The following is a 20,197-nucleotide window of genomic DNA, read 5'->3' as shown; positions in this document are numbered from 1 at the left end:
AAGATGTCGAGACAGTTGAGTTTTTGATTTTGGCAGATTGCATCCGAACCAGAACAACAAGATGAAGACAATTACAAATGAAGGAATTTGTCCAGTGGTAAAAATGAAACACATTATAGCTTAAAGTAAAAAAAAAATGTTGTCGGAAATTGTATTTTAAAAATGAATAGATGATATTGAATAGGACTATTGTAAGCGGTACACCGAATAATGTCACTTTTCAACTACGGTGGAATCTCTAAAGTTCAAAGGCCACAAATTTTCCGGGGGGGAAAAAAATGCCTCTAGATATGTACATTTTAGAGTTCAACCAACATTTTAGAGAAAATTCACCTCTGAAGTCCAACGTCCGTATAGCTGGAAAAGTTCAACCCAAATATGTGAAAAAAAATACACCCCCAAGTTATAAATTTTGGCGTACAATCAAGATTTTTCAGGAAAGCTACATCTTTCGAGATGTCATTTTCAGAGTCCAAGCAAAAATTTACAAGAAGGCAAACATCTTTAGGGTTGTCTGCCCCTAAAGTTGAACATTTTAGCCTTCAACCAAGATTTTGGCAAACCACACACCTCTCAAATTGACAGCTTGTACAATTAGGAGCGCAACCAAAATCGAATAGAAGAATACTCCTCTTAAGTTATACGTTTGAGAGCGGAACCAAAATTTATGAGAAACATATGTCCTTAAAGTCAAATACTTCTGAATTCAATCCAAATATTCTGGATCAATCCACCTGAAAAAAACAAATATCAAACACATATCGTACATTTTGTAAATCAAAAAATACGCCTCAAACTTTGAACACACCCGAAGTGTTACATTTTGGTGCTCAACCAATTCTTTATGGGAAAATTTGGCCTCTAAACCCATTTTGGAATTTAACAAAAAAAATTCCAATGAAAAAAAACCCCAACATTTTCTAATGTCAAATACTCTTAAAGTTTGGAGTTTAAACAACATTTTCAAACTGGATGAAATTGGAGGTCATGTTTGAAAATGAGGGGTTCCACTGTAATTGCAGCTTGCTTTACTTTTTCTATTTGTATAAAATTCCACTAAATTCTGTTAAGAACAGCTTTATGTTCAAGTCCTGAAGTCTGAGTCAGCTGATTCACATCTTGTTCTCAACTCCCTTAAAGGTCCCATGTCATCATTTTTGTTTTTATAATGTTATAATCATTGACGTCCTTTTATCATGTCTGCAAGCTAATTTGAGTTGAAAATGCCCAGAATGCCCCTTTTCAAGCTTTTCTTGTTGATCTTTTCCACCTGGCATTTGCGAGAGCCAGTATAAACCTCGGACAGCCAATCACAGGGCACGTCTCGACAAAACCATTCACACTCGCATTCACACCTATGGACAATTTGAGTCTTAGATGAACCTAGCATGCATGTTTTTGGAATGTGGGAGGAGAAAACCCACACGAGCTCGGGGAGAACATGCAAACTAAAAAAAAAAAATAAAGAAAAGAAAAAGGAAAATCATCTCAGTTTAAGTTTGAAGTGTGGAAGTAAAAAAATGCTACTATTTGGTTTTGGACTATATACTGTACACAGACACTGTCAAATATCAAAAAACAAACAAACAAGCATATATATATATATATATACATATATATATATATGCTTGTTTGTTTGTTTTATATATATATATATATATATATATATATATATATATATATATATATATATATATATATATATATATATATATATATATATGTATATATATATATATATATATATATATATATATATATATATATGTACCTACACACAATAAAAACACTGATTTGCAACAACGATATTAGCTCGCAATTAGAATGACATTTGTAAACATTGTGACTTGTACGAACAGCATCAAAGCAGCTTATAGAGCACTGGTTCAGCTGTACAGAAATTGTCGATTTGCAACAAATGACACGCAGAGACGCTTTTCAGAGGTTTTTCCAGTGATGCGAAATTGAAACAAAAGACGGGATAACACTGGAAACATTCATTTAAATCGCGTGAAATGAGTCGTACGGGGCAGAAAATTGTTCGTTTTGGACAAAACTCTTGCTAAATGGCGAAATGTTTTTTTTTTTTTTTTTTTTTTTAAAGTTGAAAAATCAAAAGCAAACTAATTACCTGAGTGCCTTGGCTTGAAATCTATTTAATAAAAAAAAAAAACTCTCCACGCCTGTCTGTGAGCTTAAGGCTGTTTCATGACAAGTACAGTCTTATTTATGCAACAACAACAAAAATAGCATTGAATGTACAAAAAACAAACCAAAAAATGATGGCAGTGGATGTAAAGAAATAAAATTAATTTAAAAAGTCAGCCTGTTTTAAGACTTGCACATTCTGCGGCAGCTCAAAGTGTCTTGGCCACGTCATTTGGGGGTCCATCTTTCTAAGAGGGGCGGGGTGGGGGTCACATGACCGTCTCCCGCTCCTCCTCCACCACCACCACGGGCGAGGGCTTCTCCTCCTCGGCCTCCTCGCACGGCTGCGCGGGAGCGGCGCCGAGCTCCTCGGGCGCGGAGTGGAGCTCGTGGCCCGACGACGGCGCCGAGCTCTCGGACACCGAGCCGTTTTTGATGTAACCGGGCAGGTTGCGATGACCGTTGACCGGCGCCGGGCCCAGCCGGGTGGTGAGGTGGAGGGCGTGCGGCGCCCGGGCGGTCACGTTGGTGACGCTGGTGTGCGACACCATGGGGCCGTAGCTGTACGTGTTGCTGCCGCTGCGCGCCTTCCGCTTGAAGTCCAGCGCCAGGGTCCGACGGCTCCACGACTTCTTGATCTCCGCTTGCACCTTTCGACGCAACGAAGTGTGTTTAGTGACATCCCGTGAGTTTGGCAGGAGATATTGATATTGTCGCATTTGTTTGGACTGCTTACCTCCCCGTTGCAAAAGCAGTATATGATTGCGACAAGGAAGCCCTGCAACCGAAAGAAAGCATAACAATCAAAGCTGCAAACAGTCGCCCAGCTATAAAAAAAATAATAATAATCTCACGGCACACCACCAAACCAAAACGTCACAAAACGTATATAAAGTGGACCCTCGCTATTCGTGGGAAAAAAACGGACCCGGCCAAACACACAAAACCTTGCAAGCAGAAAATATTGTACGGGAGATATGTGACTTTAAGAGGCGGGGTTTGTTGGGGTGGCGTGTGGTGTCAGCGTGTGAGTGTCTGGACGTGAGCTGTGGCCAACAGCAGCTCAAATCTGCGATTCCGCAATATAGCGGAAAAAAACTGTACCTGGAAGGAGTTGAAGAGCATCTCATAGTGCATCTGGATCTGCCAGGGGATGCCGGACACTTCCGTGTAGGGCATGGCGTTGAAAATAATGTAGTGCACGCCAAACAACGGCATTAGCACCAGTGTGGACTTCAGCAGTTTTCTGTAACGGTAGAAAAAAAAACATCCTACACTGTGAGAATCACTGCACTAACCCTAACCCTGTTACACTAGGGCGCCCCCAACCTTACGCCCTAACCCTACTAGTAACCTTGACTCATTCAGATTTAACAATACGCTTATTATTGCGGTGGTATTGTGCATCATAAGTGGTTCTAACTTTTGTGTTTCTTCGCGAAATTGATGAAGAACAGCAAGAAATGGTGTTGCATATACACCACTCATAAGATTTGGCAGGTGCGCCTAAAGTTGTGCTCCTAAGTCTATAAACAGTTTCTAAGCTTTAGTGAGAACACTGCAAATTTTATCCAAGCCTGCACTGAGTTTGCTGGTTACTGAGACATGGGGAAAGCAAAACAAGTGTCAAAAGACCTGCGAGTGAAGGTAGCTGAACTTTATAAATCAGGAAAACTATCTAGAAAGATATGTAAAGATTTGAAAATGCCAATTTGTAGTCCTCAAACTCAGATAAAGGAGTGGGAAATGATTGGTACCGTTGATAGCGAGCCATGGTCCGCTAGATGGACAAAGATTTCGGTCATAACTGCTCGGAAGATTGCTCGGGAACAAAGAAAAAAAAACAACAACCCACAAGCAACTTCAGCTCAAATACTGGCTTCAGTGCAAAAACAAACAAAAAGTGGTTTTGCCTGATCGATCACTCATGTTTTCTTTAAAGAATGCTACACTTCTTACAAATTCTGCAAGGGCATAAGAGCACAACTGTCGTATTGTGTTGCCCATTCAATAAAGCTTTCAAAATCATCATACCTGTACTGTTGTCTGGTGTCACATCTTCCCGCATTGGTCTCCCGCAGTTTGGTCGCTAAGACTCTGATGATGTTTAAAAATAAGACAAAATTGACCTGCCAAAAGATGAACACATAACGAGAGGGCTGTAATGACAGGTCTGATCCACCAGAAGCTGTAATACAACCGGTGCTAGTGAAATGCCATCATTTTCTTCGCAGGCGCAACTATTGCAAAGTGTGCACTCACCACCACAGCTACAAGTATAGGCACTTGGTAAATCCATTTCAAATTGCCCGCACTTAAGTCCCAGCACCTGCGACAGGATCAACAAAACTGGGATAAGCCTGAGATAAACAACGTGACATTCTGCTAGCAGGTTTCAAAATTCAAACCCCGACCCCAAACCTAAAGTCCGTCGAAATTGAAAAGAAAAATGTATTCGCGGACCAAAGAAAAGCGTGTCGTTAACAAGCCTGCCAAATTTGAAAGATCAAAAAAGTATAGGAAATCACTCAACTTTCAACTGGAACACAAAAATGTTCGCACGGTCTAGCATATGCCTCCACACACTTAAATGTTTGAGCCGCAAAAATATATCCGCTTCAAGCCACCGGAGGCTGGAATACAGCACATTGTCGTGCTGATTAGTCTAAGTGCTACTGTACATGTCACCAGAAAAAAACAAGATGGACTCACTCTGTGTCCGCAAATGTGGCCCTCACTGTCGCCCAAACGCTCACAAACATGGCCGGCACACCTGCAAAATCAAATGAATGTCAATTATTAGGAAGAAGAGGCCCTCCGCGCGGGCACCCGCTCATTTGTTCATCCAGGGCGAATTTGGGCGAGCGCGGCATCCACATTGTATGCGCTGTGCTTATGTCAACAATACGCACAGTGTGTACAATGCAGGTGCTGTGAAGCCCCTATTGAAGGCACCCCAAATGAGCTCCGCTTAATTATTCAACTAATTACGACAGCGTGGCAATCATGTCGACTCACCCCATCCGATCAGAGTGAAGCCCCACAGATACTTCCGGTCCGAGAAGAAGGTCATGAAGATGAGGCTGTGCAGGTACAGACCCTCCACCAGGATCCAGAAGTAGTTGGTCGCCAGGAAGTACATGAACAGGGTCACGGCCACCTTGCAGCCAATCTGCACGCACGCACGAGGACATTAACATGCAACTAACTTCACCGAGGGTGTGCGAACATTTGTGCTCAACGGACACGTGATTTTTAAAAATGGACAAGTTGTTGTTGTGAACATGAACTATGTTTTTGCTCAGCGGCGTCATCAGACAGCTGCGTCATGTGCTTATTTTAAACACTGTACTGTGAGAGCCTCGGAAACGTGTCAGCAAGGGTGAATTAAAATGGTACAAATCTCATACGCATCTTTTTGAATTTGAATCTCATGTGATCATTTCGTTAAAAAGATGATTGAATGATGCTTACATGCTCCAATATGTGCTACTATGTAACTGATTTATATAATAATAAATCCATTTCATCCATTTCTTTGTAAATATGGATGCAGGATGTGGGCGGAGTCTTTCATGATTAGCCAAGTCGTTATCAGTAGAAATGTGTACTCTAGTACTACGCTAGCTAACAAATTGACAGGCAGGCAAACAAATGTGCCGCATTCCGGATCTCTCTTCCCAATCGTGTAACCGGTTGATCCTTTCTGGGTCCTGCGCTCCACTGAGAAATGCACACAACAACAAACGTAAGCCGTTTAAGTCGTCAGGTTGGTTGGATTTACGACGGTTATTCCTAGAAGAGAATTTCAAAGCCCGTTTGAAATAGGACCTTTCTCGAGCATTACATAAAAAGCCAGGTAATAAGATCGGGCCGTAGATAACCCGATCTTTCGAGTGACTCCAGAGTAGGTGTTTTTGCGCGGAGGTGTTATCTGAACCTGCCAAAACGAGGGCAGACATGTTTCCTCACAAGGGAAAGCATGCATGGGAAACAAATACACAACACATAATCTTATGACCTAACTTCACAAGGAGAATAATAAGCACTTTTGAGAGGAGGAGAGGAGAGGGCTGTGGATTTCAAAATAAGAGCAAGTAAATAAAAAAAATAAAATAAAAAAGGATTACGTGTTCAAATAAAGTGCTTAACTGCAGAATAATTCTTTGAAAAAACGAACAAAATATAGATAATACTTCATGTTTTGATCATATGGGTAGAAGCAAAATCATGCATTGTAAAAATGCATTATACATAGGTAGAAGGCTTTTCCAGAATTTTGAGGTCAACTTTGGGGGTGCATATTATACACGAGAAATTACGGTAAACAATAATAAATAAATTGTACAACTATTACAAATCATTAAGTTGGCCCTTTTTTTTTTTTTTTTTTTTTTAAACACAAGATGTCACCACAGAGCTACCAAAGATGACAATATATCGTATTTGTATAAATAAATGATATACATGTATTTAACGTTTGTCTGAGGACACCAGCCATAAACCAAATTCCGACTTCAAACAATCATCTCATCAATCCTAGTTTTGCTTGTTAGCATACAATTGCGTACACAGGAAGTCAGCTATCCCATGCTCCGCGTTGGTCACGTGACGTTCCACATGTAGCGGATCGCCCATGATGCCACAAGATGGCGGCAAAGCACTACTTTTGTCAAAAGGAAGCTCCTCAGTTCACTTCGACAGACAGAAGTTGGCTCCAAGATGCCACAAGTTTCATGCTGAATACCTTATTTTTTTGTGGTGGAGAAAACCTACTGAAGGCATTAGGCAGATTATTAGCTTGCATATTCACGCATGCGTGAAAAGCACGCAGTTTAAAGTGTAGTTTTGGAGATGGGGGCGGAGGGATATTGGTGGTGAGGTCAAGCGGCGTCAGCCTCAAGTAAATGCTTGGCACCTGGACAAAAAAGCACCGTTTATTTGCTGCGAAATGCCAGGGTACGACGTTGCAAGAAAGAGACCAACCACTTCCTAGAGTTTCAGACAAAATACAAGGTGAAACGCAGCGAAACAGCAAGAATCGAGGCAAACTGGGCCTGAGAAAAATGTCGTGTAGCTCGTATTGAGGCGCAATCATACAGTCTGTAGAAGTGGGACATACATCCAGAAAAATATCTGAAAATTTCGCTAAATATCTCTACAGAGTGAAATTTACAAAACATTGCAAGAATGACAATATTTCATAAATGTACTCCGGAAACAGCTCAACATTTAACTCTGTAAGTCGAATCGTTGCTAAGGACGCCGTCTCCACACTTCAATTCAACTGAGAAACCGTTTCTGTGCCCCAGCGGGTGCTGCTGTTTCTGTTAGCACCGGAGTTCTAATGGGCACAGCAGTTAAGTGTTGTGAACAATAAGATCTCACAACTGGGATATTTATCGTTATCGAAGGATTTATTTTTCAACAATCAAGACTATTTGACTGTCGTAGAGTGGAGGCCTGTATTTTTCTTTTGCACTTACAAAATGAGCTTTGTTGGCCGGCGGAGCCTCCGTGATGGACTTGAGTTCTTCCACCGTGACACGTTGGACATCGTCCAAGGCGGATCCCGAGTAGAGCACGACGTCCTTGACGAAGATGCTCACGGCTCTTAGCATGTAGGACACGAAGAGGTGCATGTGGATGTAGTTCCTGGTGCAGTGCAGGCGTCTAAAAACACACACGCACAAAATGCTTGTTGCAGTGGAAGACATTTAGTTTGAAAGTTTGATATTATGGTAAATAGTTATGGGTTTTGTGGTATATTTATGGTTTAAACTATTTATATAAGTAATAAAAAAGCATTCGGGGGAAGCGTGAATTAATGACAGGGTTTTACTGTATAAGAATTCCACAAAGAATGTCAATCAGAATCTCAGCACTGGTCTAGCAGTTCCTGGTATTATTTTTAAACAAAAACATATGAAAGTAAGGTTTCCGAGTTTCATTAAAGAATAATTTCATTTATTTATGTTTTTTTTTTGGGGGGGGGGGGGGGGGCTTTAACTCAAACAACCCAGCTTTCAAGCACATAACTTTTACGTCTCTGGGCTCAATGAACAATTAAACACGTGTTGCAGAGAAACAAACTGGCTGCGGAGAGGTCGTGCCTTATCGCGACTGTGCGCTGCCATAAATCCCAATGTCAATATCGCAAAACCCAATACAATTTAATATTCCTTGCTCGTTTAATGAGCTAAAGATTTGACCAGCCAGCCTATTGATTAGAAACAGTGGGCGACAACGAATCTATTCCACATTTCCCCTGTGAGAAACCCACACATCAATGTGAAATATCTCCTGTCCCTGCTTGGGAAAACATTTGGGGGAGCGCCGGTGTCTCCGAGCCGACGTGTTTGAGGTGAGATGTGGCTGGAGTGCTTCTGGAACGGCACAGCCTGAATGTCAAACGGGCCCCCGGGATAACTTATTAAACTCATTTGGCCCCGCACATATTTGCCTGGTGCCAGTGTGGAGCGATCCTGAAGTCTTCTGACTGCTTGCGTGGAAACGTTTGTAAACAGAGTGTCGATTCCTGACACTTCCTGTTGCCCCCCTCCACCCCCCCCCCAAAAAAAAAAACAGGACGGACCAATCAGCACTGCATTAACAAGCCATGAAAAATACGAGTAGCCTGAATGAGACCATCTGAGAGCTTCTTTCCATCATCAATATCGTCATCATCTGCTCTTTTTGTTTGTTCCACTCCAGTTCTCCCAACCACATATTATCTCTTCATTCATTTATTCATTACTAATTCCATGTTAAAATAATTTGCTGTTAACTGCTACGCCAAGCCATATACACATGTGCCTTGGTCAGTCAGCTACAAAGCTAAGCAAAAATGGGGCGCGACGGACCATTGGTTGCTGCTTCAGTGATATTGACTTCGTGTCTTTGAGCGGAGAGAGAAGCGCCACTCGTACATTGATGGTAATCTCTGCAAAGTACCTAAATGTCAGACAATGAGAGATGCCTGAGGCGCAAGTATCCTCAGTCTGCTAAAAGTCAAAGGCAGCATTTAAGACGACACAGTATAGTTTGACTGCTAAAACAACCGATACTGCAATGACTGTAACTGGTGGTGGAAAGTACCAAAGTGCTTTGATTTTTCAGAAAGAAAAAAAGGTCCCCAAGGTTGATAAGAAAAGACACTGACAGACAGCAGCGACCCACCGGAAATATCCGAGGATGACCACAGCCACTATGAGCGATCCCAGCGAGACGGAGTAGCCCACGGTGTAGATGAGGTACAAGCGGTGAAAGACATCCTGTTGGTTACAATAAGACAAATACTTAACGAGACTGCAGTGAAGTCGACGCACTGTAAAAGCCACCTGATGCAATCCAAATACCAGCGAGGCAGGTGTCATTCGGTCACATCTGGCATGAGGAAAATAGGTTTTTTTGAAGCTAGCCCCAAGTCTGATCGCTTTCATGATCGGGGTCTAGTTTTGTTTCAGTGCACGAACTGTGGGATTTTCGAAGAAATCAGTCGAATTCAAATGAACTGCGGGGATTTATAAAGGTTAAAAGTGAGATTCCGTCACATGGCTAAAAACGGCAATTCACGGAAGAGACTGGTGTTAGATAGGTTTTTTGAAACTCGTTTAATGTATAGCATGTGCAAGACAGTGCAGGGTGTTTCCTGCCTCTTGCCCAAAGTCAACTGCGATAGGCTCCAGCAAGCCTTTGACCCGAGCGAGGACGAGCGGTACGGTAGACGGACGGTTGGATGAATGAAGCCACATCAGCGGTTGCTGTCCTACATCTACAGTATAAATATGTAATTATGTGTGATTTTGTAAAAATATTTTTTTTTTCCAACCCCGAAAATGTTGCAGCTTTGGCTGTTCATTGTACGTGAATGTAACTTTGTATGTAAATAAACGTTTTTTTCATATTTTTGTCTCGGACAACCTCAAAAGGAAGAAAAAAATGTCACCATTTCCATCTCCTCTCCATGATTGCCACAAATAAGTATGCCTCGTTGATATAACTATTGACGTTAAATACAATTATACTTGACGGCCGTGTAAATGTGAACATTACTACTATTTATTCAGAAAATACCTCGCCGTCAGATCGACTTGTACTGCTCGACAAGCCGCGAAACGGCGGCCGCTCTGACGTATCCAAGCAGTGGGCAGACGCAAGCACCGTGGCGTCTATAGATATTTACGAGATAACCTATGCGAACTACACATTGGAACACAACTACACAACGGCAAACTCACTATATAGGTCACAATAGGGTGTGATTCCCAAAAGATCAGCCCAGAAAAAGGTCAAAGGGCACAGTACAGTGTGAGACGTACCTTCTCCTGGTTCTGGTTGTAATGATAGAGGAATTTTGCACATTCACTGTAATTGGCCCACGTTTTGTTGTTGGCTGTGGAGATCTCCCACGTCCCGTTGCCGTCGCATCGGCGGTATGCTCGCCCTGCGCAACGAGCACAGAAGCCTTAATTCTCTTTTCTTTTTTGTTTTACATTGTTGTGGGACGTATTTTCTGTGAGCGCTACTGTAATAAACACTGGAAAATGCCGAGATGTCAAGGGAGAGGAGCGTGCACAAGGTCTCCAAAGTAAAGCAAGCCATACACATTGACAATCGAGTCGAATTTCCCATTTTCCCTATTGCGATCAAAGTCATAATAATTCGAGAATTGAATGTCAGATTATTCTGTGCTGTGGAGTGTATTAAAAAAGACTGAAAAAAGGTCGGGCCGACAATTGTGAATTTGAAAGATGTTCAATATTTACAATCAACGCAGAGTAGGGGAAAGCCACGGACTCAATTCTGATGTGAAATGAAACGATTTAGAACGATTAGGAAGGCACCTGAGGCTTCGCACGGCAGCTCCGTGTCCAATTTATGATAAAAATGGAATATCTGCCTCGTGATCACAAACATACAATTGTTTAATTGGAACAGGGTGTTCAAAAATAAGATGAGCCACATGCTGCTTCACCACATCTAACGGTGAAGCTACGATCATCATCAACAGTTGACACCTTCAGGGTCAAGGTATATTCCAGAACCTTCCTTTAGGCCAGGTTTATGAGGGGAGGGGACATTTACCTCTGTGGTTGAAGTCGTAGATGTATTCCGGACATGAGGTGGACACAAGCTTTCCCGAAGCCCCTTCGGGCCAGCAAACAATGCCATCCCATTCTGGTGAGCAGTAACCATCTATGGAGACAAAGGCAAGAGTAACATAGCTTTGTGCAAAAGCAACAGTGTGCGTTCAAGCGAAAAGTGGCCTTTAAAAAAAAAACAATAGTAATTCAAAAAGTGGGGCACATGAATGTAGTTTACATAGTATGTAAATGAGCAACCGTTTATTGCACCGGGGGTCAAGCAGGGAGCACGCATTGTTGTCCACTTCCCATCCATGATGCAATTAAGACTTACAATAATGGCATTCTTAGCATGTTGAGTGGCTCCAACAGACAGATCTTCATTGTAATATTGTAATAATGTGGCACACACTGGCGATCAGACCTGGGTGTGTTTTGAAAAGGGGAAAACATTATTTGTAATTATATTTTAAGATGTAACATTAAGTAGTTTTTCACAAAATGTAATAAAATACAGTATTTTCAAAGTTTTTGATTTTAACTATTCACAATACAAATGAAACAATAATACAGTATGTTAAAAAACGTAATATGCAGTATTTATGATTCAAAATTTTGAAAATTCATTTAAATATTTTATATTTGTACAATGAGTAATTTTTCACATCTCAGATATTTGTTTTTCCAAAAGACTTTAAATACAATTTTGTATTTATAAAACACATATTTACAACTATTCAAAATAGAAATAAAACTTTGACAATACAGTCATAATAGTGGATATAAAGGATTCCAAATTTGTGTCAAGTCATCTTTAATTATTCTTAATTTAAAAATATGTTTAAGAACCACTCACAATATTATATAGTATTTTCCCAATTTAACTTGAACATCAATAAAATATTCAGGCTGCTCCTGCTGTTTTTTAAGAATTTATTTTCTTTTTTTTCTTTTTCCAAAGCCCTAACATCTATACTACGAGAGGCCCATACAAAATGATTGTCAGCAGACTGGTGGACCACATGCCTCTGATAACAACGTTCCCCCTCCACCCCACTTCAGATTCCTGGCGTACGGTTTGGCTTTACGTTTCGTCATTATTGAAAACATCTGCCTAACTTTGACCACTAATAACTAGTTTGGGATTAAACCAAAACTATGCTTTCTCTGCAGTCCATCCATTAAGTTCCTGCAATCAAAGAGGAGTGGGGAGGGGGTGGGGGGCACACATTGACGACATGCTTTTTATTCCCTTGTCACGAAATAAAAGAGCAGACTTATGGTGAAAATCCCCCCTTGACCACACATCCTGAGCTCTTACTATAGGACCACCTACATTAGACACCCAAAACACACTTATGTACTCTCTCTCTCTCTCTGTGTGTATATATATATATATATATATATATATATACTTGACCAAAACGCAAACAAAGATGGGACTACAAAGGAAGTATGGCATTAGTTATGCAAATGGGCCCGACACCCACGGCGTGATTTTAATTATGAGCCGCAGATGTCAAAACAGCTGCTGCATGCTTTCCCCGATGATGTTATTCTATGCAGACCACGAGCTACAGCTATTTTTGACACAAAACGAGGTCTGGGGCATCGATCCCACATCCCCCCCGTGCCAGCCTAAGTGTGTCTCCCTTCAATGAGAAGCTTGTCTGGCACATGAGTGTATTTTAAGTACAAAAAACAAGAATATACAGAGTGGGAAAGAAAATTGATATAATGCAGTATTTTTTTCTTTTTTTTATTAACAAATCTTGAAACAGCATTAAGGCGGAACATTTGTAATGCTTTAATTTTAACGTCTGCCTCACAGTTCTGAGGTTCGGGGTTCGAATCTCGTCTCCGACCTTCCTGTGTGGCGTTTGTAACTTATCCCCGTGCCTGTGTGGATTTTTTTCCGGATCCAGAGGTATGAATGTTTTTTTTTTTTCTCTATATGTGCCCTGCGATTGACTGCCGACCAGTCCAGGGTGTACTCCACTTCTCGCCGAAACTCAGCAGGGATAGCCTCCAGCTCACCCGCAACCCTAATGAGAACAAATGCTACAGCAAATGGATTGCTGGATAGCAATCCAAGACCATGTCCAATTTTCGACAGTTCCAGCAGAGGGCACTGTGGTGAAAGAAGCTTGTTACTTCTCGACAGCCGTCTAGACATCGAAAGCGCCGAGGCGGGTGGTCAGGCAAGAAAAATACAGAAATAATACCCTCCGACCCCGAAAAAGCCAGAGAAACTGGATACTCGCCGTGAGGCTTTCGAGTGTTCAGCACATTCAAGGTCACACCACAAAGCGAAGAACACACCGCATAACTTTGGTCAAAGCGACCAAAAATAGTTTAACATGTCCGACGCCTTGTCACCACTTCAGGGGAAACACTTTCACGGATCATGGGGAAGCTTTCGTTGGATTGCACCTCTTCTCGCTTTGCCGTTGTTTGAAACCTACATTGCGCGAAATTACAAAACATTTTACATTATCTATTGACAAATAACGAGAGATTGACTAGAATAGAATAGGAAGCCTTTATTTTCATTGTATGGCCAGGTAGAACAAATTGGAGATACAGTACAATAAATACGTTAAACAGTGGTCATTCATTTGCAGTCTGGATGGGGAGGGTTAAACATTTTCTGTGACGAAAGTCTCTCTCGACGTTTACTCTAACACGACAAAAGACATTACATTTGTCGCTCGTTGCATTTTTAAAACAAAACAGTCATTGCATGACAATGACAGCGATCAACAAAAACGTCGTTGACAAAAGTGTGTTTCGCCATTAGAAAGTGCAGTACAAATGGTGAGTAGCTACGTGTGAATATCATTTCCATACTACTGAATGCGTGTGAATGGGTCACCATTAAAATGTCGTCTGTTGTGTCAGCTCCGTGATAAAGCTGTCCGCACTATCTTTTTACAATTGAGACCGCAGCATATGAAACGTAACCTTTAATCTAATGACTATTGTTCAGAGTCAGTGCTTCTAAATAAATAAACCTGACTGAGAGTTTGAATTATTTTGTTCTCTTAAGAACCGTACGAGTTACGGTCACCACAAAGCACACATTTGTTCAGAAATTTTAAGTGGAGGTAAATTGAGTTTGAAATTCAACTTTAAAGCAATTCAGTGCGATAAATTCAATAAATAATCATCTCAGTTGTTGTTCATTTATCTTTTATAAGTTGTGAATATTTATTTTAATGTATTTTTTATAATTAAATTTATTTTAATGTATTATTATTATGATTTGTGTGTGTGTGTGGGGGGTGGGAGTGAAAACACATTTTATTACCACTCCAACATATGTTGCGACCGGAGCAGGATTGTAGTCACACAGACATTATATTCACAAACGGACATTAAGGGTCCTATTTCGTTGACCAGGATAAACACCGTGCGCCAGGGGCGGGTTAGAGTGGTGATGATCATTTCGTAGGCCGGCGCAGCCCAGCGGATCCGAGAGTGGGCGGCCACTTACAGATGACTTCATTCTCCACCAATCAAAGTGGCTCCTCCCATTCCATTTAAAGCATTGCTACTGTTGTTGGCAGGTGTGGCAACACATAGCAAGCGGGTACCCTTACTAAATACAGAGTGAGCTGATCATAGCCGATGGTGACTTCAATTTATCCGCAGAACTCAGTATATGCTCACCGATGAAATTCACCAAAATCGCGTTAGACCAGCAGTCTACCTTGCACCGAGATGTAGATGTGGTCTCAGCAGGCGTAGGTTGAGATCGACTTTCTGCCACCAAATTGTCAGTCTGACGGGCGTGTCTCCAGGGGCACACCCTCGCTGCGCCGGAACGCGCAGTTTGGAAACATGATGGTTTGCCAAATTGGCAAAAATGAGGACAGTCTAGCGCACACAAAATCAGAACCTGCCGGTGTTTAGGCCGGAACACGGATGCACTACCTACCAAAACAGAGCCCCAAGAGTTAACTGCCGAGCCCATTTGAACTATGTTGCAAACCAAAAAAGCAGCGCGAACCGAAACTTGTAAACAGTCTCTCAAGTGAATCGTGTCTGTGGAGTGTGGAGTCGTCAAGAGTTTCCTGCATAGTACTAAAGGTGAGCTTGCAACCTATTAGTTTCACCCAGTCTTCCTCAGTCTTTGGAGTTTTCCTGCATTTCTCCATACTACCTTGTTGTCAATGTCCCTTTCACTTGACATGAATTGTAAATTAGCGGTAGTCAGAAAAGCTCATGATTTTGAACAAAAACGAGAAGCGCAAAGGGTGGGGACCCTTAATGTGGCCATTAAAGGGGAAGAACCTGCAATCAAGCAGAAATGGGAACACGTGCTGCGTGCTTATCCATCCACATAAAGTCAACCGCATCGGGGACGTATGTTTCATTAATCAGGTACAATATGAATCACGGCTCCTTTAGCTGTAAAATTAAACAAGCAAAAGAGTTTCAGTGAACAGCGGCAAAACGGATCGGCACGTGAGCATCTCGTCACGAGCACCACGGACCACTAGGAGGGCGGCAAAATATTTACTATTGACATTTTTTTCCCACACACTAATGCATATAGAATGGGTATGAAACATACTTATCTAAAGTATTAATGTAAACTACCAAAAGGTGCATTAGCTTTAGAATGAACCCCTTATGATTATTTTTACACATATTCTCCATTAATCGCTGAAAAACTTCCCTGTTGGTTGTTTTTGTGGTCAGGCCAAAGCGCCACCTGGTGGCATCTTGGTTCCAAGGAACACTTGAAGTGATTTGAGGAGCTTCATTTCGGCAAAAGTAGCGATTTGACATTATCTTGTGGCATCGATAGGCGCATTACATAGACATTACTGTATGATACAATAGAAACCATTTTGGGGGAGCCATAACAGTGTTAGTAATGGTGAAGGGGATGGGGATGAATATTTAAAACTCGTGCTTTTTTTCGCGGTTGTAAGGTGACGGACATAAACATGCATAGTATGACTATTTTTTTTCTTTCTTCAGCATCTTTAAAAGGCCTGTGTTGTCTGATCACAATACTCCAAGCAGGTCAAATTAGTAAACTCAGTGATGTGATGGACTGAAATAATAATTCTAAAAAAAAAATAAAAAAAAAACTCTGCTGGTTTTGACTCGCAAATAAATGAGGTAACAATCCAAATGTGCTGCAGAAGTGTGACATCAAACCTTGACCCGTCAGGATGGATTAAGTGGGTTAGTGGTCAGATAGGCAACACACACACATGCATGTAAGCACACACACGCACACACACACATGCACACCCTCATTGCAGTTACTCTTAAATACACTTGGAGAGTAAACATGTCATTATTATAATAGGAGCCATTTGGCGCCTGCAGTTATATTTTCACAATCCCATTTGAGATTTTTGGATATTGCTGAACCGGGAGTAACAAAAGCTTTTGTGTCCATATCCTGGAAGCAAATACTTTTAATTCCATGTTTCATTTACATGTGGTCAATCACTGCGACCGCAATTGACTTGGAACGAAGATGGCAAATAATAACGGTTTGGTAACGATAATCCCAAATATCCTTCCAAACAATAAAGTGGAGAGAAAACCACAATGCGGTTGGGTTTTCTGATGGATTTCGATGTTCCTCAGACATCCATAAGTGTACATATAATCACCTACAGGCAGGACCGCAAGGAAAGCAGAGGAAACACAAAAGCAGTTTACGCTTAAGGCTGCTTTCAGTTGCCAAGCTTTTTGGCCGTTGGTCGAAAATATATAGTAAAAATACATACACACCACGGAATTTAAACAGCAAGCAGCAGAACAGAGGTTTAGACCAGATAGGAAATTGTTTTACCGCCAAACAAGCAAAAAGTCTGACCTTGAAGGAACTATAAAGGCTATATCCACAGAAACGAATGACAAAAAGGTTTTTGGGCTTTATTAAATTCCACCATTTGACACAACCGGTTTGACATGGAAATCGGTGTGTTTAATGTATATATATGGCTATATCATCTCCGTATTTTCAGTTATTTGGTAAAATGTACTTTTATTCTGAAACATGCGCTATAAATATGACAGCCGATGGTAATTACTTTGATTACTGTAATATACATTTCCAGCAGCTAAAGCAGCAGTTTCTTTCTTTTTTTTTTTTTTTTTTTTTTGGCGGGGGGGTGGGGCTTACATTATCATAATGATCACGATTATCGTTAGAATTATTACAAACAAAGCAAGTACTTATCATGGTCGTTAGCCATGACTTTTTGTTTTCTTTTTACCGGAGCATCGTGAGGTCGAACATCGTACACAACAAGTGTGATATTTCCCAACGCAGCATTAATTCAAAAAGATTGGATTGACGACAAAGGAAAAAAAATCAACAACAAACACAACCACAACAAAATACACATCACACACTGTAGCTATCTGAGGCAATTACGGGGGATTAAAAAAAAAGATTCACTCCAGATGTTTTCACACTGTAGGTAACAAGTATCATTTTAATTAACCAGTGATGCGACAAATCAACATTTAGCACATGCAAAAGAGTTTTGGCATTGCATCTTTTGATTAATACGCTATTGATTTGAAGCACTATAAAGCCATCCCCGTACCGCTGCTTTTGGCTCCCACTGATCCCCAGTGAACACGGCTATTTATTGATTTCTACATCCAAAACCCCCTGCGACACACTTCCTACATGTCAGATACTGTCCGTCTTTACCCGTCTTTCAATCCCTTTCGCTTCAATTCACAGTGAATTGAAGCCCCCCCCCCCCGAGAAAAAACCCAACACGTCTATGTCGTTCAGCCTGGCAGCGGTCTGTGACAGAAAGTTTTCAGAGTCAAAAGAGCCGCATGAATTCACTCTCACGGAAACGCAATCAACGGTGACGAAGTGGAATCGATTGCGTAATAAAGTGTAATAAAGGCCTGAAATGGAAAGAGTCCGCATTAAAGAACTTGATGATGCGAGATGCTCTCTGCGGCAGGTGGTCTCATAAAATATGTTAAGCACTTGATATATTTGTACAGATGGACGGATAGATTAAGACATGATGGATGTCTTTCTAATTTATTCCTGACCTTCCCGGTCGTTATCAGAGGACTCCTGTTGATTTGATTGACCCAGGCGGCCTTGGGTATATAACGTTATCATCCTTATAAGTATTGTTCTCCTTTGACACCCGCTATATCATTTCTCCAATTCATGACTGGATCATGTTGAACAATATTAGATTTTCGCAGTGTATCTGGAACATACCAACTGTAGTGCATCCTGACGTTCAGCAAATGTAAAAACACGTCTCAGTTCGCCGAGACGAGTTCGGGAAAATGGAAATTTCAGATCCAAGCAGGAAGATTGAACATTCAGAATGGTATAAAGACGTACCAAGTTCTCACACGGAAATATTAGGAAAGGGGTAGGAAGTGTAATTACCTCGCGCTCTAGCCACACGTCTATTCCATAAACAAACAAACTGCAGCTCGGCCTCTGGCCAGCGGACATCTTGGCTAGCGATATGCTTTTGGCAGTATGTAAAACCCATTTGAAATAGAACCATGCAAATATGAAAATCTGTGCAGCATAAACAAATCAATGTAATATTTGTTACTTTGGCACGTGTCTCTGCGTGTTTCGTTTTCTAAAAGTAAGACAAAGTTGACGTTGCACTTTCCTAAAAAGAAATGATTTTTTTTGCTGTATTTACTGCTAGTGGTTTTCAATTTTTATGTTTCATTTTAAATCTGTTTACAAAAGATAAACTGTTTATTGTTTGGCTTAGAGTACCCAATGTGAACCGAACCGTGACCTGAAAACGAAGCCACGGACCAAACCCTGACTTTTGGCATACTGTTAGGAAATGCAATATTAAAATTAATCATACGAAAGTCAAGGTAAATGGACAGGTCCTGGCGAAACAATATCTAAGATGGTCATGGATCTTTTGGGGTCAAGGGATTGGGTTCCAGTTCGGAAAGGCCTTTGGTTTATTTGGGGTGAAAACATATAATTAGGGTTACATCAATTATTGTTACTGTGTGTGTGTTTTTTTTTTTAAGGGAAACAAGAAGAAACTCTACACTTGAACATAAAATGTTTTTTAACAAAACGAACTATAGACAGCCCAATATAGACAACCCCTGTGTTATTTATCATCTGATTAAGTGCAGTTTTGTTAAGGAAAATTATTTTTAGGAATGTGGGCTCAAGAATGCAAACTCGTTTCTCTTAAGTAAACGCGAACACGGCTTTGGTTCTCACCTGGAAGCTTGCCTTGCCACGACTTGATGAGGCTTTCACATTTGCGCTTGGCTTTGAACAGCAGCGCTATCTGCTCCTCTTTGGTGAGTACATCATCGGCATGGGCCTGCATGGGAAAAAACATGGAGAAAAATCATGGGAAGTAAAGAACCACACGCCTAAATTGGCACATTAGAGCTTTAACAGGTAGTAGCGTTTACAGGCAGTGTGATGTATGATTTACACAATCATGGATTGATTTCTATACATTCTTACATCTCACATGTCGTTGCAGTCAAGCAGAAACCTCATATGTACAAATATGGTCAATTTCATATTTTTTCACAAATCAATACAATTGGTCTGTCCCCACGTCGTCTTTTACAACCCCAATTCCAATGAAGTTGAGACGTTGTGTTAAAAACAGAATACAATGATTTGCAAATCATTTTCAACCTATATTTATTTGAATACACGACAAAGACAAGATATTTAATGTTCAAAATGCTAAACGTTATTGTTTTTAGCAAATAATCATTAACTTATAATTTTATGGCTGCAACACGTTCCAAAAAAGCTGGGACAGGTGGCCAAAAAAAGCCTGAGAAAGTTGAGGAATGCTCATCAAACACCTGTTTGGAACATCCCACAGGTGAACAGGCTCATTGGGAACCGGTGGGTGCCATTATTGGGTATAAAAGGAGATTCCCTGAATTGCTCAGTCATTCACAAGCAAAGATGGGGC

At 41.0% G+C, this 20,197-nt stretch overlaps 1 protein-coding gene across 1 annotated transcript in view; it reads right to left on the bottom strand.

Annotated features, from left to right (window-relative positions):
• Positions 1-2,256: 2,256 nt before the first annotated feature.
• pth1r (parathyroid hormone 1 receptor) overlaps positions 2,257-20,197 on the bottom strand; it is a 41,090-nt gene continuing 23,149 nt past the window's right edge. Inside the window, exons 2-13 of the mRNA XM_061693825.1 lie at positions 19,474-19,579; positions 11,236-11,346; positions 10,470-10,594; positions 9,328-9,422; positions 7,635-7,821; positions 5,167-5,320; positions 4,861-4,921; positions 4,411-4,477; positions 4,183-4,277; positions 3,253-3,394; positions 2,885-2,926; positions 2,257-2,798 (exon numbers count right to left, since the gene is read on the bottom strand). Coding sequence (XP_061549809.1) covers positions 2,418-2,798; positions 2,885-2,926; positions 3,253-3,394; positions 4,183-4,277; positions 4,411-4,477; positions 4,861-4,921; positions 5,167-5,320; positions 7,635-7,821; positions 9,328-9,422; positions 10,470-10,594; positions 11,236-11,346; positions 19,474-19,579 — 1,566 coding nt within the window. The 3' untranslated portion in view covers positions 2,257-2,417. The remainder of the gene's footprint in view (positions 2,799-2,884; positions 2,927-3,252; positions 3,395-4,182; positions 4,278-4,410; positions 4,478-4,860; positions 4,922-5,166; positions 5,321-7,634; positions 7,822-9,327; positions 9,423-10,469; positions 10,595-11,235; positions 11,347-19,473; positions 19,580-20,197) is intronic.

This window comes from Phycodurus eques, chromosome 13 (assembly GCF_024500275.1).
Source record: "Phycodurus eques isolate BA_2022a chromosome 13, UOR_Pequ_1.1, whole genome shotgun sequence".
NCBI lineage: Eukaryota > Metazoa > Chordata > Actinopteri > Syngnathiformes > Syngnathidae > Phycodurus > Phycodurus eques.
This window is presented reverse-complemented; position numbering and strand designations above follow the sequence as displayed.